At 39.7% G+C, this 25,255-nt stretch overlaps 1 protein-coding gene across 38 annotated transcripts in view; it reads left to right on the plus strand.

The window, feature by feature from the left end:
- LOC140281575 (receptor-type tyrosine-protein phosphatase delta-like) overlaps positions 1-25,255 on the plus strand; it is a 339,321-nt gene that overhangs the window by 250,288 nt on the left and 63,778 nt on the right. For all 38 annotated transcript variants that reach the window (XM_072376019.1, XM_072376023.1, XM_072376033.1 and 35 more), the window contains 2 exons: positions 870-1,058; positions 24,310-24,455. In XM_072376019.1, the coding sequence (XP_072232120.1) occupies positions 953-1,058; positions 24,310-24,455 (252 nt within the window). In that variant the 5' untranslated portion in view covers positions 870-952. The remainder of the gene's footprint in view (positions 1-869; positions 1,059-24,309; positions 24,456-25,255) is intronic.

Raw genomic sequence — 25,255 nt, forward strand, 5'->3', positions numbered from 1 at the left:
ATCAAGCTCAGGCTTAAGCAAATGGATGACAAGGGATAGAGGCAGTCTGAAGCTAATACTAGCTCAGTGTATCACATTGATTTTCACAGCCATGTTGTGGTCCTTCGATAAAAGGCTGAAACATGAATGGGAACAGCTGGCCACTGTCTTAAAGATTTTGTGTGGTGTTTATGTAGTGCTGGATCAAAGAAAATATGTGTGTGTTGTGAATCTAAGCTATATCCACATACTGAAGGACTTACGAGTTATTAAAGCATCTGCTATAGAGGGAAATGTGCAATAAGAAGAGACTGTGCCCCTGATGTTGTTCAGTGCATCAGAATGCAATTAAGATGAGCATTAATCTCCTGTATTAAACTTGTAAAAAAAAAGAAAAGGCAAAGTTTGAGCAGTTTTGCTTTCTTGTCTTTCCTGACTAATTTTCTTTAAGAGGAATGTTCTTTATGGGAAACAGATACTACCACCGATCAGAGAGAGTTAAAATGCTCTCATATTTTGCAGCACATTTAATTGGTGCTCATAAACTAAGCTGTGAAGACAAAATCATGTTAACTCAACCTTTTATCTTTGCGATTTTCCCTCCCTCTTGCATTCGCTATCTCTCTCCCTCTCATGTACACGTGCACACGCATTGTGTGAAGTGACTATTCCATTTAGAGAACTGTCAGAATATACCCTGTGAGCACATCAGGCTCTTCCTATCCTCTGTCAGCTCCAGCCGAGGCTGTGTGGGGGTATGTCAGAAATGTGCAGGGATAGATAAAACCCATGGAGTCAAACAGCTTTGTTTCATTCAGTCTCTCTCTCTCTCTCTCTCTCTCCCCCCCTTCCTTCTTCTCCCTCTTCCCATCTCTCCTTGACTTGCATAGGCTGTGAATACCCTGCATCTGAGAAATCAGACCAGACTGACTCACAGGGCTCTGTGAGCCAGTGCCACTGAGGCTGCCAAAGCATGCTGGTGCCAAGCTGTCCCACCATGCACAGAGCCAGACCCACGCTGCTGCTGCTGCCGCTGCTGCTTGTCCAGGGTCTGCTCCTCCACCTCGCCGACGCTCAAAGTAAGTAGACCAAACACTTTCAACGGAGGCCTCGAATAAAAAAAAAATCCTGCTGGGTTAAAGATGGGGTGGGAATTGAATTTTTTTTGTTTGTTTTTTTCATTTTTTTCTGAACTTCTGACATTTAAATTATTCATGTAACACATTTGCTAAATTTACTAAATTTAAAAAAAAAAATGAGGGGTGACGTATTCAGATGTTTGACTGGTACCATATAACAAGTTATTGTACTTGAGGTACCCCCTGAACACGGCCCTATATACAGTCATATGTTACATCAGGTTTTAATGGATTAGAGTGAAACATGAAAAATCCTTGCATAAATGTTTTCACATTTAATAACAATGTTGCTACTGTTGCCCTGTTAAAATTGTATACATCAGCCCAGACAACAGACATTGCCAAAGGAGAACGTACAACTAAGTGGTTAAAGTGAATAAATTTACCTGCGCAAGTTTTCTCAGGTTGAATGCAAAGATTTTCGATGCTGCTATCTCTACATGTTTTAGTAAACAGAGCAAAAAGTGCCGAACAAGTCATTTTCAAACTGAACTTCCCAACATTCAAAAGATTAATCTCTGTTATGAGATGATTACTCTGTTCCCATTTATTTTATCTTGATCATCGGTGCCTGGCACTTGAATGTTTTTGAGAATTTTCCCCTGTGATGGCAGCAATTTAAATGGTGGAGGATTTAAACAACACATATTCAAATAAAAATAAGAATTGAGTTTAAACACACACAAGTACACACATACAGAAACAGTGTTACAGTGATGAATCAATGTAATTCATGTCTTCAATTTCTGAGTTTAACACATTTGCGCACTGGAGCAACTTGTCAGGGTCAACAGTCCTGTTGTTCATATGGCTCATAATGCCGTCTTGTTAAACACCACCCCTATAAGCGGCAAAAGGAAATACAACTCATATGATTGGTCTCACAAGTCAAAAAGTCCCCAGGAGGAGAAAGGATGGAGGATGGAGCAGATAAGCCATGCACTTTCAACAAATGGCCATCTGTGACGTGACATCGGAACCAACATAATGCATTAATGATACAACAATGATAAAACTTTTGTGACTTTTGGCACTTACTGGTTGAGTTTAGGCAATATAATTACACGGGTATGGATGGAAAACAGTCATGGTTAGGTCTTTTTTTAAGGGGTGGCTTTTATGACCACTAGAGGGCATATATTTGAATGTAATTATCGGCTGTATATGCCTGCATGAAAAAAACCAAAACACTATTTTAGGAGGACAATCTCAGTTTAACTCCTGCTCTAGCATGGCTTTGGGCTAGTAGTGGTCATATTGTGCTTCTGCAACCTTCTCCCACACCTATTTTTCAAAAAGATAAATCTCTTAATCTCAACAAATCTAAATATGTGGACAAGTCTTTATTTTTTGACTCCTTTTTTCTGTAAAAAAAACCAAAAACATAACAAAACAAAAATGACCAGGCCTCAGCCAGGAATATCTCAATGAGAAATCTTTGGAATTGAGTTACTTGACATCAAACACCTGCTCATCGATGCGTAACAACAGTTTTCAAACCTCATTGAGCTTTGGTCCTACACCAAAGTTTTCCCCTCTCCCACCTTATCTCTCTTTTTTTAACACTAAGATCCATGAATCATTAGCTTCTGGAGTCACAGTGGAATGAATAAAATTTTATTGCTCCCTTTGCACTCACTGAAATCCTCTCAGTTCAGCCGAATATCTCTGACTGAAAGGATCATTCACCCAAGGTCATATACAACAGAGCCACGCAAAGTGAAATTGATGGGTGAGATTTTCAACTTTGTGCTTGAGAAATGTTCCCTGCAATCTCTCCAAATGTGTTTTATTTTTCTTCCCCTCCTCCCGCCACATATGTCTCTCAGCAGGGGAGAGGCAAATGGGGAAATCTATTCTCCTTTTATCCCTCATTGTATGTGCTGCACCAGGATTTATTGACACAATTTAATTACGGGACCCTCTCAAAAAAGACATTAATGGTCGATAAATGTTATTGAGGAAGCTTTTGAAAGTTTTTTTAAACTTCAGTCTTTTACATTCCTTGTGTGAATTTACATAACATTTCATGGCGGATAATTAAAAAAAACTCTTTCCTCTGACAGCTGTCTTTTGAGCACCAGTGAAACCGAGACCTGGACAACTGTACTCAGCAACCCCAAAATCTTGAGTCAGTGCTCACCCCCCCACACACAACCCCAGTGTTAATTTCCTTCCTTTAGACGTCTGGCTGTTAGCAGCTGCCGTTACCCCATACTTGCCTCAAACAGCTGTGCAGGGTCATCATTTCGAAGCCAAAACAAACTTATCATGAGGGAGCCACAGTGGCTGTCTGTTAATGACTGAAGCTGTGTCTGAGAGTTGGGGAGGTCATGTAGTTGATGTGTGTGTCCTGTCTGAAACTGAGGTGTTAGAGAAAGTGCCCATTCTAAGCCACTTCAGGCAGTACATATTAGCTCTGGGATTTATATTTAGTCCTCTCTGTTCCTGCACTGCCTGATCTCCCACGTGCATGTGTTTGTTCCTCGCTTTCCAAGCTTCCCTCTATTGTTTTTCTTCCTAATCACTCTCTTGCCAATTTTCTCCTCATTTCTTCTTTGGGCTTTTTGTCTCTTCTGTTTTTCCGCCTGCCTCTTTGTCATACCCCTACCTTTTCCCCCTGTTGTCTGGAAGCAGTGCAGTAGCCCCTTCCAGCAGCTCACAAGCGCCTTAATTCCTTCTGTACTGCGCTGCTGCACTGGCATATCCATCCAAAACACATTGGGACTTTCATTTCATGTGTTGCATGCAGTAAGGACCTCTGACACCAGTTTTATTTCTGTCCTGACTAACGAATCTGCACCAAAAATCCAACTGCATTTCGAAAAAGAGTGCCGCCCTATGTTGCGGCACTGGGTCCATTTGGGCGTGAGCTAGCCTCCGGCTGTGGACACGGTGGAGGATATGAGACACACGAGAGCAGAAAATGGCTGAGCCTGCCTGCTAAACAGATGGCACAATCCTCAGAGCCAGTCTTACCCTGCACAGTGGACACTGCAGTCACCTTAAATAATGATGACAATCAGGAACCGATGCAACAGACTTGTGTTAATGTGTCAATGAGAGTTGTACATGTCTCTTTTCTCTGCTAAATGCTTTCTAGTGACACCTTTTAGAGAGGCTGAAGGGATGAACGTTAAAAATTGTGTTAGATGTTTCTTTTTCTGTTTTTGAGTTGTTTGCACAATCACTGTTTAGTTTTTGGCCATCTTTCTGTTGCTTTCCCTCATTTTGGTGTTCACCCTGTCCTCCTTACTCTTCAGTTGTGGCATGTTTAATTTGTGTAGCAAATTGGGCTTGGCAGTGGTTTGAAAGGGGGGATAATTGTCCCTGGTGAGCTGAGGGGACAAACGGCAAGAAAGGCGACAAACAAGTTCTCTGTCCTTTGCTCAGCAGTAATGCAAAAACAAAGCATTTGAAATGAGAGGCGAGCTGGAGGCACAGACTATTTTCACCTGGGCAGAAATTAAGCAGTCATTGGTGTGGGAACCAGAGCTAAATAACTCGAGACTGCATCATGAGCCCAAAGACATATGCATTACTTCAATATTTAACTGATTTAGAGTGATGGAGCTACATTGGACTAAAATGCAAATATAAAACCTGCTGTTTTAGAATATTAATTTCTCAGCATTGAACATATTTCCTAAAAATACAGTGTGCTTCTCTTTACATCTTTAGTGAATTGCTACAAGCCTCCACACTCTCTACCCCATTCTGTTTTGGACCATGTCACACCCCAGGCCTAATAGTGTTTTAATTGATTCTTCCCTTTAGCTGGTGGATGGCGTGGTGAGTCCCACTGAGCCAGCATGATTCTCTTTAACACGTCAAATGAGTATTGACAGGCTCCCCCAGCCTCTGTTAACATGAAGATGTTAGCACCTAAACCTCATCTCTCTCACAAGCATGCCCAAGCTCTCACAACATCCACTGGCACCTAATGTATGTGCAATCCTTTTGAGCCAGCAATCAAAGGTGAACCACAAGGGACAAAATCAGTAGATCGTCCATTGATGTTGCACTTCTTTTGATCCACTGCAGGGTGAAAAAGGCAGGATAGTGCAGGATGGGTGCAGAATTCTTCACACTTTAAAGCCTCCACAATGCATTGAGACACCCATCATTTCCACATTAATAGGTTTTGCATCTTCCTCTTAAATTTACTGCTTCAGTTCTGATGTATTATTATTATTTTACGTGTGAGAAACCAGTTTTACATAGATTCCTTAAAAGATGTCTTGAAGCAATCTATGGTCCAAGAATATCTCCAGCTCTATGAGCACTCATCAGTTTAGCTGTTCTGCACAAACAGTCAGCGACGTCATCTACCAGTATTACAAAAAGTTTTCAGCAATCGTACCTGTGATAATGTGTGAAATGACAAAAACCAGGAACATGCCCATTGAGACCAAAATGCAAACCAAAAGCAAGTGTACATACAAGTGTGTATAAAAAGGATAAGAAAAGCCATGCTAACATAGATGTGTGCATGTACATAAAATGAAAGCAGCTATAGTTTCAATATATACAAAGGCAGGAGTCCTAATACTTGCAATACTGTGGATTCACCTTGTAGCAAGTCCAAAAGCTAATGATACTTTAGTCCCCAGATTACATCAGGCGGTAATATGTGTGTTTTATGCATGCCTGGCCTAATATGAATTATTGTAAAATAGTGTTGTATTTGCATATAGGCTTCCGGGCTGTACTGAAATTAGCATTTTTACAACAGCTCAAATTAAATCCCTGTGCTTAATTTGCCTGCATGCTAATTTGATTTAAATTGAGTCTATTCCATTCCCTATTACACTCACACAAACCAGGCACATACATACACACGTGTACGAATGCACAGCATGTACTCTTAAGAGCTGCAGCCTACATCCACCCCCCACACACTGGGACCCATTGAATTAGACACACACAGAAACACACACAGCTTACATGTTTTTGTGCCCACATTAAATGACATTAAAACAAGAGAGGAACGGAACTTGGAACGGAGGGCTTGATCCAACTTTAAATCACTGTAATTCCTCAAGTCTACCACCTCGTTCATCATTCTGCCGGACACTGCTCAAGTGGAAATCTCATTGTTGGCTCCACTCGTTCATTTCAAAATGTGCCTTAGTACAGTATATCCTTTAAACGTGCTTGATATCTACAAGAGGAAAGTATACATCGTGTTCATTCTTCAAATAAATATGATGAAAACACCTTCAGCACAATCTGCCAACACTTAATTACCATCTAATTGTTTGGATGAAGACCTCGTGACAAGTCTTGGAATCTGAGATAAAACAATGTTATCAGTGCCATGCAAGATGCTTCTTCCTTGCAGGTTGAACTAAACCAGTAAGAAGTCAGTCGTTTTCTTCAGTGTAAATGCCTCTACTGGCTGCTCGTCAACAATGTACGGTGCAATTATGTTTAAAGGTTGTATCAGGCCCATTATTAACTCAATGAATGCAGATTTCACCGGCAACTATTACCGAGTGTATTATTTAAGGCCATTAGTTTCATCTATGGATTGCAGTAATTTTTGCCTTGCACTTAGACCAAAAAATCCCACAAAAGGCAAACGATTTTCAGCACACTCCTGACCCTCCCACTCAAGAAAAGCAGATAATCACATACAATATGATTATGTTGCACATGAAGGTAATTAAATGCTAGCCCTTAGCTTCAAATGCTACATCTAAGTGCACTTAAGATATAACTGTCTTGAAAATGGTAGAGCAATTTTCCCATGCTGTAGCATTCACTTTTCAGAGACTGTTGCATTAACAGAACAAAAACACCATAGCCCAAATTGTAAATTCATTGGAGAGGCGATAAACAAACTAAAAAAATACCTTTTTCTAAATCCATAAAGATTAATCCAAAACAAAGCAACTGTCATACTGTGAAATGGGAGGCGTTTCAGTCAGCCTCGCACCTCCTTATATGTTTTATTTAAGTATTTAAGGTGCCAGAAAAACAATGGAAGACACATTAATGCAGTGCACCAAGCTCGATAATTATACTTGCACAAAATACATTAGAATAGTAAAAAAAAAAAATAATAATTCCGAATATCTTTTCCTAATCTCCTTCATCTGATTGAAGAAAGTTATAGCATTTGGAGAAGGACATAGGAAGCAGCACTAAAACTAAAGCTGCTTAATAAATATTCTACAAAAAGTACTTCAGATACTTTATCAAATGCAATTGTAACACTTTGCAGGGAGGCTACAACATATATATTAGTATGTTAAGATATGATATAAAACAAAACATAAGATTACATATATAGTATTAAGAAAAAAACGTATTTGTTTGTATTTTTGGCCTGTCTGTGTTCTCAAAAACAAAGGGTACCTTGTCACATGTCAGTGAGGCTGGGATCAGCCGGTGAGCTGAGCACATTGCCAGCTGTTTTGCATCTACTGGGCTCACATTTGGCATGATTCTGGCCTTGCTGGCACATGTACTCAATCTGATCACCCTTCACACACCATGCCAGTGAACCATATAAAAATGCAGGTGTTTCATGACATTGCCACAGTGACAATGCAATTAATAGACTGATGTTGTAGCTGCTGCAGTGGGATTAGTTGGCCAGTCAAGTCTGAAATACATGAGCATTCACTGCACAGACGACGTTTCATGGCTGTGTGAACAGTGTAGAGCGAGGGATCATATCATCTGGATGTGCAGGAGTCTGCAACCATCTTTCCAAAAAGAGTTTGGACAATGCTTGTAAAAGATGTTCATCAAAAAAGAATCCGAGATTTTGTAAACATCTTTTTTCCATTCTTTCTGAACATGGGATTGTATTTTTCTTTTTATTATGCGTGACATATTTTCAGTGAGGGATAGGTTTTCACTGCAGGCACCAGGACTCATACTACAGAACCATGCTGTTGTGATGCATGTATATGGTTTGGTATCATCTTGCTAGAAAGAAAAGAAAGAAAATCTTTTTTTTTTTTCCTTAAAAAGACCCTAACGGGATGGCAGCGCATGCCGCTCCAAAGCCTTATGTAGAAAGCAAATCATACCACTGATGTTTTACTTTTAACATATTGTGGTGCCCCAGTCTCAGCTTTGAAATCTACAAATCATTACATGGTGTTTATATTTGTACTTTAAACAGAGTAGAAACTTTTTTGGGAAGATAGATGTACAGTATGACAGTGTTTGGCTAGAATTAACGTATTTTCCGCACTATAAGGCGCACCTAAAAGCCTTAAATTTTTGCAAAAACCGGCCGTGCGCCATATAATCCGGTGCGCTTTATATGTGTACCGGATTCCAAAATCTGTCACGGAAACCGCCATTTTGAATTTACTGCGGGGAGCGCCGAGTGTTCATCGAGGCATTAAGCCCCCTCCGCGTCACTCACCCTCTCCCTTTGAGCCGCTCACCGCCACGTTCACTTTTACCGCGCTTCTTCGCTCTCGGTCATTGGAAATGAATGGCATCTGGCCACTTCCGTCGCTCGCTTTGCGTTCGATGTGAATCCAGGGTCAGGCGGATCCCAGCCATTCACTCTGACTGGGGCGAAGATTGTATTGAGCTCGTACTTGGCGATTGAATCGTGTCATCATTAATGCTTTTGCCATGAGTACCTGTTCTTCAGTCTGAGATGGGTGATGCAGACCGATGTGCAGTTTATAAGTTTATAAGTGTAAAAACAACCGATGTTGTCATTGACCGTCGGACCATTTCCATTTATTTATTTTTTTTTTACATGTGCTGGCAGCGATAAACCAGTCAGAGAACATTAGGTAATATGTACACCTTATAATCAGGTGCACCTTATGTATGGGTTAAGTATAGAAATGGACCCTATAATGAGGGTGCGCTTTATAATCAGGTGAGCCTTATAGTACGCATAATACAGTATTCTGTAAATTGATAATTTTCTTTAAAATTAAACAGCCACTTGGATGTTATAGAATGCAATAATTAGTTTGATGTATCCCTGATTTGTCTATGTTGAAGCAATGAGTGTTTCTGTGTACATAGCAGATAAGTGTTTAATTATAAGAGCCTTTCAGAATTTTCTGCTTCAGATCTGATGCATCTGTACATGTGGTCACGCATGTGTGCTCGTATGGGTAACACCTGGCCCTGGGCTGCAGCTTTGGTCTCACACTAGGGGTCCTAAGAGGGTGACACATTGCACTGATCTCAGCTCAGCACATTTGTGTGCCTTTGGGGTATGTTGGGATTCTGCAGTGGAGTTAATGGTCTAAACCATTCATCTCCATGGAGTGCCTCAGGGCTGTCTCTCAGTCCTAGCCAGAAAGCTTACATACCCACCTTCTTACCGAAAACACTCACCAATGCTTGACACGGATTGGGAATCTTTACGCCCCAAGCTCCTCCTGTCACAGCTGATTTACATTCGGTGGAGTGATGGAGTGAGTACTCAAAGTCTGTCTTTAGAGAGTCATTTCTCTCACCTACTACTTTCTCACACACTGCATCTGTCATTCTTCTGTTACTCCGCCCTCTCTTGTTTGGAGGCATGCTCACTCATTAGCTCACACACTTATTCTTACACACCCTGTGACTTACACTTCCTCCCTCTCTGGCTCCTCTGCACGACCAAATGAGTCATGCCATTTGAGGGGCAGAGATTTATTGTGACACACAGCTTTAGTGTGGTTTATTAGTTATGGCAAATGAGAGTAAAAGCCTCCGTTGAGAGGTGAAAGTGCTCTCAAGCCAAACTCAGACCTGCAGGCTTTTTAAACTGAAACTGAGCCAAGTCCTTGTTTCTAATGGCACAGCGCTCTTAAGTGCCCATCCCATCACACCATGGAGCATGGAATATGCATTCTCTCACACACACACTATTACTAAAGGGTCCCTGGACATTTATGAGGTGTTTAGAAAGCATCAATCATATTATCAATGAACAGACTGTTTCCCTTTAGTTTTAATACTCCCATGGTACTATCTTTCAGGTCATTCATCATTCTCTCATCAACAAATTAATTACCACATTCCTCTTTATCACTTGAGTCTCGATGAGGTTTATTCCAGGTTAAGTGAAGATAATTAATGTACAACTAAGAGGTAGGATGATGATGGAATCCTGACTGCTCATTTGCCTCAAAATCCAAGTCCTTATCTGGTTTTCTTCCTCCCTCAAAATCTTGCCTCATGAAGGATGTCCAACATATTTCATCCCAAAACTTTAATCCTCATAAGATCCATCCTCATTCGTTCTTTCACACTCACCTCCCCCTGCTGTTATCTCTCACTCAGTCTTCTACTTAGTATAGAAGAGCACACAGCATACTCTGTGATGTCAGGATTTGTGCCTACATGGATTTCTTTAAGTCCTCTTTCCAAATAAGATTTCCCCACTCTTCTCCTTGTGCCAGTTGGAGAGAAAAACATGATCAGACAGTCTTGGAGAAATCCCCTTCTTTCCTGCCACTGCTTGGTTAAGAAAGAAATTTCACACTGCCTGAACTGTTGGCTCTCATTGCACAGAAAAATATAATTGGCTGTGTCTTTACCCCCCATTGCTGTGTCCACAGGTGTCCACAGAAAGGTGGGACTGTGGTTTCACTATTAAATCCCACAGGGACATCTTCATTTGTTTAAGGCCAAATTCGGCCAACTCCAGAAGGAGAATACCCAGGAGAAATTATTCCCTTAGCAGGCAGCAAAGTCCCTCAGAGATGCTTGGTTAAAAATGATGCAGACATGTCATATTAGGGAGAATTTCAGTCAACAGAAATTGTAGTTTTTCTCAAAAGTCAGTTGGAAGCAAATTATTTCCCCCATAATAGATTAAGATAATTGATAATGAAAATGAGTTTCTTGTTGTGTAAATAATTGTAGTGTACACAGTCCAACATGGGCAAAAATGGTCCATTTTTCTGGTTCACACTCCACACAAATGATATCCGATGCATGTATTCTCCAGGAATACGGTACATATATGTGTGCCTCAAGGAGCAGTAATGCATTTTTTTTTCATAGTCCTTGTTTGGGTAGTGTACAGGTGTAAAAATAGCATTTTTTTTCATATTGGACACCTGATGGAACCAGGAGAAACACAATGAGACATATCATGTGTAATAATGTGCTTTCATTCTCCATTACTGCCAAAGAGCATCACTAATCAGATGGCTTGGGGGGGCACTTTGACCAAGGTCTGCCTCAGAAGACGCTGTATGTGCCGTGTACAAATGAACAACAATTTCATTCAGAGCAGACAGTGGAAGTAAAATAAAATAAATTAATACAAATATATGCTGATATAGATGAGCGTAGAGTCAAATTGATTTACAAAAAGTGTGTAAACTTCCAGAGAAATTGAATGGAAAAAAATCTGGAGATACACAGAGATTAGAGACCAGACATGGGAGAGAAAGAGATTAGATGGAGATTAACTCGAAAAATGGTTGGATTGACTTTCAAAGGCATTCAATCAGGATGAGGTTACAGTTTTGAAGAGACGAGAAGAGAAGGTTAATATGAGTTTCAGACATTTCTTTTTATGCTCATCTTTTTCAAAGCTTCAAAGTCATTTCCAAAACATTAATCCTGAAGACTACAACCTTAATCTTTTAGATGTGATTATGTTCTTGACATATTTTAAAATTAGCATACCCTTTTTTTTTTATGTCGCTAGATATGAAATTTTGTTTGAAAATTCATCTTGAAAATTAAAATATTTAAATCTAACTTCAAAACAATCAAAGTTGAGCGACAACTGTTCAAACCTACATGTATCAACTAAGATTATATTTATTCACACCAACTCTATCACCTGGGGTTGTGGGACTTTTGGAAATTGGTAGAACATTTGCAAATAAATACTGAAGCATTAAAGAGGGGAGATAACGGTAAAGAGAGGTGAATACAAAATCTTATTTTCACTCTACTACATCAGGAAGTAAGGCAATATTATGGTGAAAAGAAGTTGCAAGGCTCCTTTGCAGTAATCAATTTGTTGCATAGTGACTCATTCAGGAAAGGGGACTGGAGTCAGAATAATAGCAAACAAAAAAGCAAAACAAAACCGTGAGAGGGTATTCTTATCTCAGATTACTGCTGTTTCATGGCAGACAGCCACTTTTGTTTTGCCATCCCTCATTGTGTGGCATCTTTGAAAGCCGCAAGCGCTTGTTACACAGCATTCATTCTCTTTCATCATTCGCACAAAGCTTTGATTGACATCATTTGAGATAGTTTGTTTCAGGTACAATGAGAGTAATTATTCAGGCTGCACTGAGTACATAGAGTACCATCAGAAGTAATATTACAGGCAATGATACAATATTACAACAAATTACTAATAAAAGCTAGCTAGCTCAGCTCCATGCCACCAGTGCGCCCCTTTTAGACGATGCAGTGTTTTTTTATATTTTTTTTTTAAGCTATGCTAGTATGACAAAGTTTGTGCAGCATGGGTAAAGTGAAAGTACTGAGTAGTAACAGCATTAAAACAAATGATTTGAGTCAGTTAATGACCAAAGTCACTTTACGTAGGAGAGACAAAACTTTTAGAACATAGACCTACATAGGTTGTTTTATTTCTAGAAGTCTGTCTCGAAGCATTTAGTTAACCCCTAAAAGATCAAATCTGTTTATTAAAAAAATCCTACTTAGACCCTTGGATTCTTTCCTTTCCTTGGATAATTTATACAGTTTGATAAACTTTTCTCTCTTGAGAGAAGTGGTTTCTTAGGCTTGTTGCATTTGAAACTAACTAAGCTTAGTTAATCTTTGAGTTTTAGACTTTTATGTCATTGGTTACCATATGAAAATGCTCAAGCATGGTGCTGAGGGTAACAAATTTGACTTCCAGTGGAGGCGATCTGTAAAGTATGCAGGTTCAGTAGAGCTGTTTGGGAATGGAAGAAGCTGTGGAGTGTACCACTGGCCATACGCACAGACAAGCATGGTCACGCTTACTGCCTCTCCCTTTTGTCCCCCCTGTATATGGGAAGGCAAATCCATCCTCTCAGTCTGAGCTTTGCATCTGTACAAGATCTGGAAATATTGATTAGGTGATAATTAAATTGTCCACCCCAGCTTGAAATGGATTAATAATTGCCCACTAGTGCCCTCCTGACATTTTATTGCATCGACTCAATACTGTTTGCAGGGGTGCTCCGATAATTATGACGTATAGTATTCCTCAAATTATCCCTAATGAGACCAATCAGAGTTGGCTCGACTTTTGCCTAAGAATTAGAAAGGTGGAAAAAGGAGTGAGAGAGGATAGATTTTATCTTAGGACCTATAGCTCAATGCTTTGAGCCCTGTAACAGATTTATTTCCTTGCTTTAAGGGAGCATTTATTGTCTTACAAAACCCCATCCCCCGATGCATAATTAGCACTCTGTCAGTGTATGTGTAACTTGTTATACCCTGCAGATTCAAACCATGTAAAGAGGACATATCTAGATAAACAACAGCACCACTAAGAGTACTATAAATACAGAGATGAGAAGGTGGTATGGGCATTGTGCCACATCACTGCTTCGACTTCCTCACTGCCATCTGTGAGTGTTCCTCCTCTGGCATTCTCACAAAGGCCTTTTGTGCATTTTTCTCCTTTGTCCCTGTTTGCTAGGTTTAATTAGGTTATTTACTTGAGACTCACCTCCCAGTGTTTCATTATACTGGGCACTGGAGATAGGGCTTCACACAGGGTAGGGGCAGATAAAAAGTTAGGACAAAAGATGATAAATGTCGTGAGCGGGGACAGGAATGCAATCTGGCCGCCATGATGCAGAGATGCTTTAATGGGTTCCCAGCAAGGAGGGTAGAAGGCACTGTCGAGATGGCAACGTGATAAATGGTGCTGGGATGGCTGTAAGGACTGTAGGCAACATACACACACACAAAAAAAAAAAGAGTCATGGAAGGAGAAAAACAAAGATGACCACAAAATGGAATCTAATTAATGTGGACGTGGTTCTCCCTCCTGACAAATTCAGGGCAGAAGAAGAGGAAGAGAATTGCTTTTAGGGATTTGTTCAACCTCAGCCCACCAGCTGTCAAACTTCCTACCATTTTACTTTCCATCTATGTTGGAAAGGCAAAGGAACGCGTATATTCTGACAACTCTCCTGCACCTGTGGAATGATTAATGACAGCGGACCTGCCTTCCATGCTGCAGTGTATAAATATCACTCTACAAACTAAAAACACTGAGGAGCTTTAGATTAAACAAATGCTGGTTTTGGATATCCTTTAACAGGTTGTAAATAATCTTCAGAGCATTTTTTTTTTTTTTTTTTGTCACTAAAGTACTAATTTGACTTATTTATGATGATGGACAAAATTGACAGACAAAAGAACATGAAACAAGAATGGAAAGAGGCCCTCTTGTCCTGGGATGAATTGTGAAGTGTTGTGAAATGCATTAGTGCCAATATCTGAGATGAATGCTGGAGTGAGGTCAGTACTTTTTTCTTATATATAAGTGTTCAGGGAAACTATTTGACAAGTCAGGTTTTATTGACAATGCAGATGTTTTTGCTGGTTATGGTAATTTAGGGATATAGTTTAGTTTATTATATGTTAGATAAGTAATTCTTCATCCTGAAGAACAATTTGTGAAGCAATTATCTAATCACTGTGGCTAAGTCCCTTTTTGTCAGAGTGATGGAAAGAGAACTGGCTACCACCCTCCCACCCAAGTTGAAAAAAATAAAAAAAACAGTTACCCTGAGTTAACTTTATGTGCTTAAGTGCACTAGATTTCTGAGAATATTCATGACGTTAACTGTCACATTGAGTCAATTTAGAGGCTTAGCCTTTATCCTTTAACCTATGTGAGGCAAAGAATGAAGTCATTACTTACAGAGTACCGCTGCACTTTGTGGCATTTGGTGCCGGTGTCATTTGCACTCACTCTGTTTGCAGTTTCACTACCCAACATTAAAAGCCAGTCCTCACACCTCTGCTTCTAGAGTAATACAGATAAGTGTGAAAAATGAGTTGTAGATCAATACATCTTTATACTTTTACAGGGAAATCTAGCTGAAATACGATCACAAGCACATTGTCAAGACCTGCTCTTAAATATATGATCTGTACAGTATTTCTATTCACACCCTTATGTCTTTAAACTTAACACACACATAAAAAACCTCACATTTCACTTGCCCAGTGGACTAAAGCCCATTATTGCTGGCAAACATTTGCACTTGAGGCCGGCATCTTTGTGTACCCATTCAGTCTGTAAACTGAGGCTCCATTTGGCGATGGGTGAAAAGGTCTAAGAAAAGAAGCATAACCAACTCTATCAGTCCAAAGGCCACATCTCCGGTCCCAAACAGTCTTTTGTTCAAAGAAGCCTCCTCTCCCTTAGTAACTTACCCTTTTCTTTTTTCATGTAGTATCCGAGAACACATGATATATTCCATTAAACTGAGGCACATTTGAAAAAAATGAGATGTGCATTAACTCTGGATACTCCATCATAATTACAATTTCTTATGAAGCTGTGTTTGATTCCTTTTGATTTCAATTTTTTTTCTTTTGCAAATTGTTAATTTGAAGTTATTTGTTGACCTCTTTCTAGTTTTAACACATTTCTACCTTGAAGTCCACAAGATGTGTTACTACCTCTGATCTAAATATTTGATTTAAATATTTGAATTGTACAAATTCATTTGACACCTACAACTTCTGACCAGTACTGTGTAGATATGTGAAATAATTTCACAATCTGATTACTTAACATCCCATACCATAAACATAAATATACATGCAAACAATAAAAATTCTCATTCATTATTCTCATTACACTTCTACACATCCCTCAATTAATCATCCCTTCACATCAATATGAAGCCGTTTAAACATTTCTGAAGCACTTAATTTAACTGGATTATTTTAATGATAGCCCCTGAGGGCTGTTGATGTCGTTGCTCATGGGGTGACTTTACTCGATGTGCTTCTAAGGGAATTTCCCCCATCCGCCAGCTTGACCCTGATACCACCGGCCCTTATTTGTTTCCCCACATATAGTTCTTCAAAGACATAGCCAGACACAGCTACACGCGAGCTCTGCTGTTGTCTTCGGGGAGAATTCAGGCCAAAAAAAAAAAAAGACCTCAGACATGTTAATAGTATGCGACTGAAAAAAAACACTAATATGCAACTAATAGGTCAAATTAAAAGCATAATATTTCAAATTCAATGAACTAGGACGAATAAAAATTATTTTTACATATGTATGAAATGTAACTGCTTTGTGATGCTATTAAGAAGAAGTCACAGAACTCAGTATTTGTCATTCTCCTACTCAAATAATTTGAGTGCCCTGATGTATAAAATGCACACATAAACTCCTGTCTGTATGACCTAAAGAGTCTGTGGCAGTTTTTTCCTTTGTGAATCCTCAGGATTCTGACAGAGCTTATTCGAGGCAGGCTTTGAATAGAAAATGCGAAAGCATCAAAATCCTCTAAATTACTACCATTTTTCTTCCTCCTCTTTATACGCCATAATATTCCGTCACTGTTGCACAAAATTAGTGGCCTGTTAAAGGTCACTCTGTTCCTTGAGTGACTGTTTTCTGTACCACACCTACATGCTCTTTGTCCCTTTGACAGGTTTTTGTTCTGAGAACATGAAACGGTGTGCTAAGAAACTCATTGCTCTTTTTGTAGATTTTTTATTTTTAAATCAAACTGGAATCTAATTGTAGTTTAATATTTTAAGATTGTATCAGTCTTTCTCAGCAGTATATGGAAATAATGCCTTAGAGAATGTTTAAAAACAGAAGAAAAAAAATCACCAAAAAATAAGTATTCAAGGCCAACATATTTTTCCATCAAAAGCTTGGTTTAGTTGTAACCCTCTTGGCTGAACTTATGAACATTTGTGGGATAGCTGAAATGCTGAAAGAAAGCCAGTTGTCATCATGCAGCATTGCTAAGGCTTGAGCAAGTTTGCCTGTAAACGCCTGAGAAAACACAGTGCAGGGAATGTGTCACTTCTCATGGGCTGACAACTGGCATCCATAGGAAATGGCTTGGCACTGCTTATCCATAAAATTAGAGTCTGTTTGAATATACAATGTCAAATCCATGGAATGACTTGCTACATAATCCATCTCTGCTCCTATGGAGACAAATATGAGGCAAGCTTTTCCGCTCTGTGGTTGAGGGCAAAGACAATTACGTGAAGTCTGTGCTGTAAAGAAATAGGACAGGCCCAAGCATCGTGTAATTCTCTCTTGGTTGGAGTTAGTTGAATATGCTGCTCATTTGATTTTCCATTTTACTTTTCCCAGCCATAACATTTGATTTCTGCTACATGAAGTGGAAATCCAGCTTTTGAGATTGTCATCTGCCTGTGGCATCTTGGTTATATTTTTAATCAATCTCACACACACACATCATGTATGTGGCAGAAGCATCAAATTCACACACAGTCATGTTTCTTGCTATCTACACATGTCATTACATTGGCAGCAATCTGACATGGTCAAAGACTGTTTATCACTGTTGCCATTTTTCACATGTTTTCAAGTCTGTGCAGCCTCAACATGATAACTATTCGCCGTATTGCTGCAGTACTGCCATTTAATGAATCGTTCCATTGCCTGGTGGATAACAGAATGAACAAATGGCTTTCTGTGTTAGTGGCTTCCACTGCCTATCCTATCAGATAATTAACTTTTTGCAAATAGACCACGCTGACTACCAAACAGAGTAAGCCTGCACAATTAGAATTACTTATCTATGCTCTTTCTTTTTTCCAGACGTTGGAAGAGAAACAAACAAGACAAACAAACACACCAAAATTTCATATTTCTTGCTTGACTGTTTTTTTCCCCTCAAATGGTCACACATAAATCGTCCCCAGATTTGTGTATTCATACACAAATGAACAAATAATGAATAAGCTAAAATGAAAATGAAGTCTTACTGGAAGTGAAGCCTCTGGATTATTTTGCCGTGGCATTTGACAAGTATTATTACTTACCGAGTATTTGACCTCAGTCCAGATGTTCAGAATATCTGACAGGGGGGTTTTCTCACCAGTGGATGGTCTCACATTGACAGTGGCCCAAATCTACATTCAGTATTTATGTGTTTCCTTTTGTTTAGCTTCTATTGCGATGGGGGGGTTGGGCTTTCATGTGTCTGATTTCCCACAGCCACAATTCAGCAACAGCTTTTAAAATGTTGGAGGTTGCTTGAACAAAGCCATCTGTTTGAGTGGGCTGTTTTATTAAGTGACAAACTGGATCCCTCTACCTTGCTAATGTGTCCCACAGGCTGGTGTTTGTGTATTTGATTGTTTCTGATAGAAGGAGCTTCTACCAGTTTTCTTCTGCAAATACTGTGACACACCACAGAAGGCACAATTGCAGCCAGTGCAGCCGTGATCACAGAAGTTTTACAGTATCCTTTATTAATTTAATATGATAATTCAATAGGGAGCCTTTCAGTTTTCATCTTATCAAATGAAATGGCTAAAAGGCTCAGCACTCCTCCATAAATAACTACTTATACTCATTTAATGGAACCTTACACAACTTCCTGTGGTCCCACATCCTCAAATTTATTAATGCCATTCTCCTATTTGGAATGCTATTATTCTAACACCCATAGACAGAAAGTGTGTGTGTGTGCTCACATGTGCATGATAAGTTGTGCTTGCACAAATCTGGAGCTTTTTTCTTCCCCTGTCTTGTCAGAGAATCTGTCAGTGTATTGAATGTGGGAGCATTAGCCATTCTTTTTGAAGATCTTGCTGTTGTCTGAGCACGAGTGTCCTTACTCCTGCAAAGTTATAGCCAGCAGCTCAGGCTTTCCATACAAGTGCCACTGAGCATGAGTAATACACACTGACTGGGTTTAAGAGAGTCCCAAGTATGATCATTTTAAGTCTAGTCATTGGACTGAGTATTTGGCAAGAGAAAAATACACCAATGGGTTTGTGCATTATAATGCATGCTATAGTTTTTCTGCTTTTGAAGATGTGATGTTGCACATTTCTCCACAGAAGAGTGTAGCATAAGAGACACGTAAGAGTCACGTACTCACCCAATCACAAAATGGACCTGCAGCACAATCATCCATATGCATGCTCAGTCTAAATATGTCATTAAGCTGCATCCTATACCATTGCATTAGTTTTACATAATGACTGTTTGGAATTTTGCTTAGAGAGCACATTTCAGCAGTTTAAAAAGGGAGCAGTGTGGGAGAAGGCTTGTATTATGAACTTCATTATGTGTGACAAGCAGCACAATATTGATGGAAGAGCGGGTTCCCATCATTGCACTGCATTAAAACCTCTGCAGTGAATTAATGTACAATTCCTGATCCAGTAATTAACAATCATTCGGGGGCCATATCCCTTTTCAAGTAATCACTAATTGCAATAAGAATTTCAGATTCCATTTAAGGCAAGATTACCGATGAGCATGCAATGCAAATCAGCCAACAGTTCCAATTAAGCTCCAGTTCTTTTTCTTTCTTTCTACCTCAGCCTTTTGTGAGCACATACAATGTGGAGTTTGTTTCCTTTGCATTATAAAAGACACATTTTATCATAATGTTGCAGATAGAGAGCTGTGTAGTGCCCCAAGATGATTTGAATGTGTGGTTTATCCTCACTTTCTTTTTTCACAGTTTCGCATGTCTTTGTGCCTACATTACTGCACCCTGTTCTTGTTTGGTATGGGGTCAAATGTGCTAATTAACCCACAGGGGCTGCACCTATAAATCACACATGTTAAACTGCTTTTACAACCACCAATAAACACATTCTTATGTACCTGTCTTTGTTTAACTACTATCCCAAAAATATTGCTGCTATTTGGCTTTCAGAATACTTGAGGGATAAGTATATACTACACTTTTCCACTCTCCTGACAGTCGCACCTTTCTGTCCAATTTGTGTTGCTTGGTGACATTGTAACAATTCATCAATATCACAGTACTGATATATTGCGGCTTTAAGATGTCGAATGAGGTTAATGGCATCTTTAAATGCTCCTTTCTTCCACTCGTATGTCCAAAATGAAGCAGGGAATTTGCAGAATGCCACCCAATGTGTTAGGATTAATTACCGCCCTCGCAACCCCACCTCACCCTGCAAGTTAAAGATTCAGAGTGGAAATGGCCCTTTCCATGCAAATGAAATTGAATGTGTCAGTCAGTGTAATTGTGAAAACTGAGCTGTCTTAGATTGGTGTCTGTACCAAAAAGAGGCTCCAACTAAAAGTCAGTTTATTAATGTTCTTCCCTCGACTCTTTGATTCATGCTCTTTAATAGCTTGGCAGATCAAACTTAAGTCTATTGCAGCCTCCTGATGTCTTAGAATGTTTGGCCATTGTGATTAAAACTCAGGCTCAGATCATTTTCAGAACAGCATTTAAATGTAATGTTTGGCTGTGAGTTAAACCAGTGTAAGACAAGCTTGTAATGAGTGCACATCTTTGAGATGCTCTGAACCCAGCAGTGACAATAGCAAAATGTATCATTAGCCCCGGCTCAAAGTTATAAAGATGGAGAGTGTGTAAACATAAAGGAAAAAGACAAGATCTGAACCAGACACTTTTCTGTCAGGCAACGGTGCAAACCATCACACAAACACCCCTTACTGACGATCTCCATGAAAACAACTGTACTGTGCATTTTTGTGAAATAAGTCCATTCCCATGTAATTTGGGGTTTTAGGGTTAATCTGATACAGAAATCAAGCATTCCTCTAGTCTACCTACAATCGTCTACTGTAAAGTCATTGGTGAGAAGGTTAAGAGTTGGCTTCATAACAGCTGTAAACTGCTGCTTAGAAATGGATAGTTTTTTAAGTTTAGGGCTGAAACACAGGGACCTGACTAAAGTTTGCTGTATAAGAGAGCTGAAGAGCAAGGCTAATACAATTATTTCCAATCATTTAAAATCTATTGTCTTTCTAAAATGTGTTTTCTCTGTAATACCTCTAAATCAATAACAGATTTAGTATCATCACAGTTTGTTTTTCCTTACAGCATCCCAGCTTTTTTCAAATACAGTGGTAGCAACTGTAACACATTTCATCTTCTGCCAACATTGTTAAAGCCTTCCAAATTTCATTTATATTTATGCTTAAAAAAAACTCAAGTTATCGAACTAACCACCCCCTCAGCCCTGTGGACACAACTGTTCTGAAGAGCAATAAAGGCTTTTACTCACCAAAATATTAACATGGCATTGAGCAGTGAAGCTGTGGGATACCATGACGAGCTTCTTGCCTTTTTGTGGCAACACATGACTGGCTTATATAATGACCTCAAAGGAGGGCAGGCACAGACCGTTATCACTAACCTTTTAGCTTGTGACAGGCTTTACATATCACATTTGTTTGCCTGCGACAGCTTAGCCCTGGATTAACAGGTTCCCAGCTACAGTATTAATTAATGTAGATTATGGCACATCTCTCAGAGGAGATGTGCACATGGAGCTGAGGTGAAAGAAGCTCTTTTCAGTTTAGACTCATTTTGCAAAACAAATCCCACTTACAATTCCAAAGGATATTCTGTTTTAATTAATTTAATTAAATCAATCAAAATTATTAGAAGAAAACAAATGCAAAAAAAAAGAAGACAATCGCAGAAAAATCTGTGTTCTGTGGTAAAGTTTCTTTGCGGCGAATGAATTTTGCACAATATTTGTTCATAGAAGATATCTTGCTATTTCTTTCAAGGTTCTTGTCATGGCATTGTTCCGACAAAACCAAGGTTTCAATCGGTCTCTTTCTACCTGAAGCCATACAAGGAGTCTACCAAAATGGATGTTTGTCAGCGGCAGAACTAAAATTGGTGTATGATGGTGATATCAGCTGCCATGTCTGTGAAAACACCATTACCTCCATGTCACGCCTCAGTCACTCCCCATTGTGTGATGACTGTCTCCTCATCCCGTTCGTCTCACCTCCAGTGCTGATCTCCTATACATGCCGTAGAAGTCTATTACAGCCAGCGTACGAAGCCGCACCAAGTCATAATGGATGGCCCCGAAGCGAAAACAGCCCCAATAGCATATCAATTACCCATCAGCACCGTCTCCTTGGCTGGATGCCAATGTGTACCACACTCCAGCAAAGCCATTGAGAGAAGACAGAAATGCAGAGATAGTAGTGCTTTTTGTTCCACACACAAAAATTGTACCTTATAAGCTCTGCTGCCCACCTGTTGAATTTGTCAGCAGGTGAAAAAGAGAAATATTCTGAGAAATGTGTGTGTTGTGTGTGAGAGTGTTTGTGAGGGAGCTGGGGGCTGTTAATGTCCGTGTGAACTCAAAGCGGTGGCGTGTCATGAGAAAATCGGGTGATTTCCCAGACTCATTTGCCCAGTGGAAGCCCAGCTGCTTGCTTGTTTATCTGTTCGCCCTTTTGATTGCTGGCCACACATCTTATGTCACCCCTCCACGAATCCCGTAGGTTAATTTGTCCCTCACTCGCAGTACTGCTGCTGCTTCAGGGCAATACAATCTGGGAGCTAAAAAAATCTGTCTGCACACAGACAGACACGCGAACAAACACAATGACACACTCTCTCTCAAACACACACACATATGAGGTGATTCAGATGGTTGGCATTATTGCTGCTGCGTGGACTCTAACGGCCTGCTGAAGTGATTGATAAAAGGCAAACAGTTGCTCTGCAGGGGGGACAGATGGAGTTAACACCTCCCACTGAAGCTGGCACTCAAGCTCCAGAGGAAAATGATTGGGCGGGTCTGATGTAGCACTTTGACATTTTTGCTATTGAAATTATAGGCGTTTTGATCGTCACAATAAAGCTTCAAAGTAAATTTCACAAATCAAAATCTGACCCAGAAGGGAATCATTGTTTTGATTACCGATCACTTTCATGTGTTTAGATTTTTCCGGGACTGCAATCGAACTGTCAGCTTGTGAGCAGTAACTAACTGTCCTCAGGACAAAAAGAAAAAAAATATTAAAAATGGAAGCAAATGGAGAACTCTTGTAATGTCTGATGAAGCCAGCATTTTATAGGGACATATCTAAAGATCAAATGGTAGGAACAGCACTGCAACCCTCCTTGTGGCTGTGGAAATCTCAACAAATATAAATGAGGAGTCCTATAAAGCCACCACAAGAGATAAAACTTCCATTCCATTTGCATCCAAAGCAAACAGTGTTCCACTCAGTCATTCTCTCACCTCCAATCACTTATATTTTTAGCTTTCCTATCCTCGTTTTCTTTACACTTGACTAGTTGTGCTGAATTAAGGGAGCAATTAGGAGCAACAGAATGCTAGCAATGACAATCACAGCATTTAGAGGCACATATCAGGTGCATGTCTCATTTGTGCGGGGCACCACCACTGCTCCAATTGCTGAGGTTGTGTTTCTCTAAAAAGAAAAAAAACCTTAAACCAAACAGTGTGACGGACAAGAGCTTGTTAGAACAGGAAAATTAAATGTAAATTACAAGTAAACAGACAAGAATTCATGAAGAAACAATGAAGATCACAGTGTACAGTTTCCTTCATCTTCAGGTACTTCTCTGCATTTCAAAACATAAAAAGCTAATAAACCACAAACAAGTTGTCAGAGTCTCAACCTGCTTACAGAAAAGAGATTAAAAATTAGAAGTGATGTAACTTACAATCACCTCAGTAATAGTTCTAAACCTTCAGCTTGCACTTGAATTACATCACATAATGAGCACAATAACACTATCTGCAGCCATAATAGTGAGACGCCATTTTTTTTTGTTTGCAGCCTTGACACAACTGAAGCTCTTTTCAGTCAAAATACCTGACAACCAAACACATATCTACTTCTTTTTTTCTATAAATTCCTTTTTTCCCCCACAATTGCAGTCATTTTGTCAAAGAATTCCATTGCAAGCCTCAGCCATCCTTTAGTCGAGACTTTACAATTACTTAGAAAAGACTTTCAGGGTAAAAATAAAATGTTTTGTTTATTGTGCTCTTAACATGTCTTTCCTTCTCCTTTTGATCTCAGCTGATCATCTGTTTCCACTTGCACAATAAAAACTGTTTAATCTCCTCTTGATCTCCAAAGACAATCCTCTTAAAAGCCACATGCTGAAATCTGCAACTTTGTTACTTTCTTCTGTGTGGCTCAATAAAAGAGATTAATTGCCCTGTCTGCAGTGCTTAGCATGTTCACCAACTGTTTGTTTCCCTTTATTTTGTTTCTGTGTCCCTCCAGCACCACCAAAGTTTTTAAGAACCCCCAATGACCAAACAGGCGTGCAGGGAGGTGTGGCATCCTTCATCTGCCAAGCCACAGGAGATCCACGGCCGAAGATTGTGTGGAACAAGAAGGGGAAGAAAGTCAGCAACCAGAGATTTGAGGTATTAGGTCTATTGTTCTGATGTAAAATGCTCGACAAAATGAGAATGCTTCTGCACTGCTTTTGGCTCCGCTCACATAAAATGAATCTTGCCAAGACCTGCTTGTTTGCTTTTCACCCTGACTTGCCACCACACATTAGCAGGCTCAAATAATCATTTTGTCCAGGCTTTTAAACATGCATGAGTTTTAATGAGCAAGTACACAAAGTATCTTGGAAAAAAATTGGAAATTAATAAATGACAAGGAGAAAGCAATTGGACAGGAGAAAAAAAAACAACAACTTGTGGTGTGACCCAAATAACTACATTAGCCTCACATCACGTTAGCCAGTGTCATGCAAAGTGAAAGGGGAAGTCGAATTTTCATATCGAAATATCCTTTTGCATTGTGGCATTTTTATCTGATCGCATGTCCTACCCTCTTTATTTTGGCTGAAGCTTTGATTTCTAGTCAGCTTTAATCTGTACTTGGACTCAGTACCCATGAGTAATAACAATTCATCGCAGAGCGCTGATAAGATTTCTAATAATTTCTGTGTCAGGACTATCATGGTGTCACTTCTTTTCTCCCTTTTGCTCCAGTTGCCATATTTGTTTGCTCCTGCAGAGCAGCAGGGGCTTAACAGAGCTCAGAGAGCTCTTTCCACATCTCCCGTGCTTCTCATGCCCACAGAAATCTAATCTTATCAGAGTTCATCGCGTTTGCATCGCATGTTGTGCTGAATGCTAACACATTAGTTTTCATTCACCCATTGCCTCGGTGGGCTTGCTGGCTGCCACAATTCCGTACCCATTCAATC

This window comes from Leuresthes tenuis, unplaced genomic scaffold (genome assembly GCF_036924035.1).
Source record: "Leuresthes tenuis unplaced genomic scaffold, fLeuTen1.0.hap1 SCAF_22, whole genome shotgun sequence".
Lineage (NCBI taxonomy): Eukaryota > Metazoa > Chordata > Actinopteri > Atheriniformes > Atherinopsidae > Leuresthes > Leuresthes tenuis.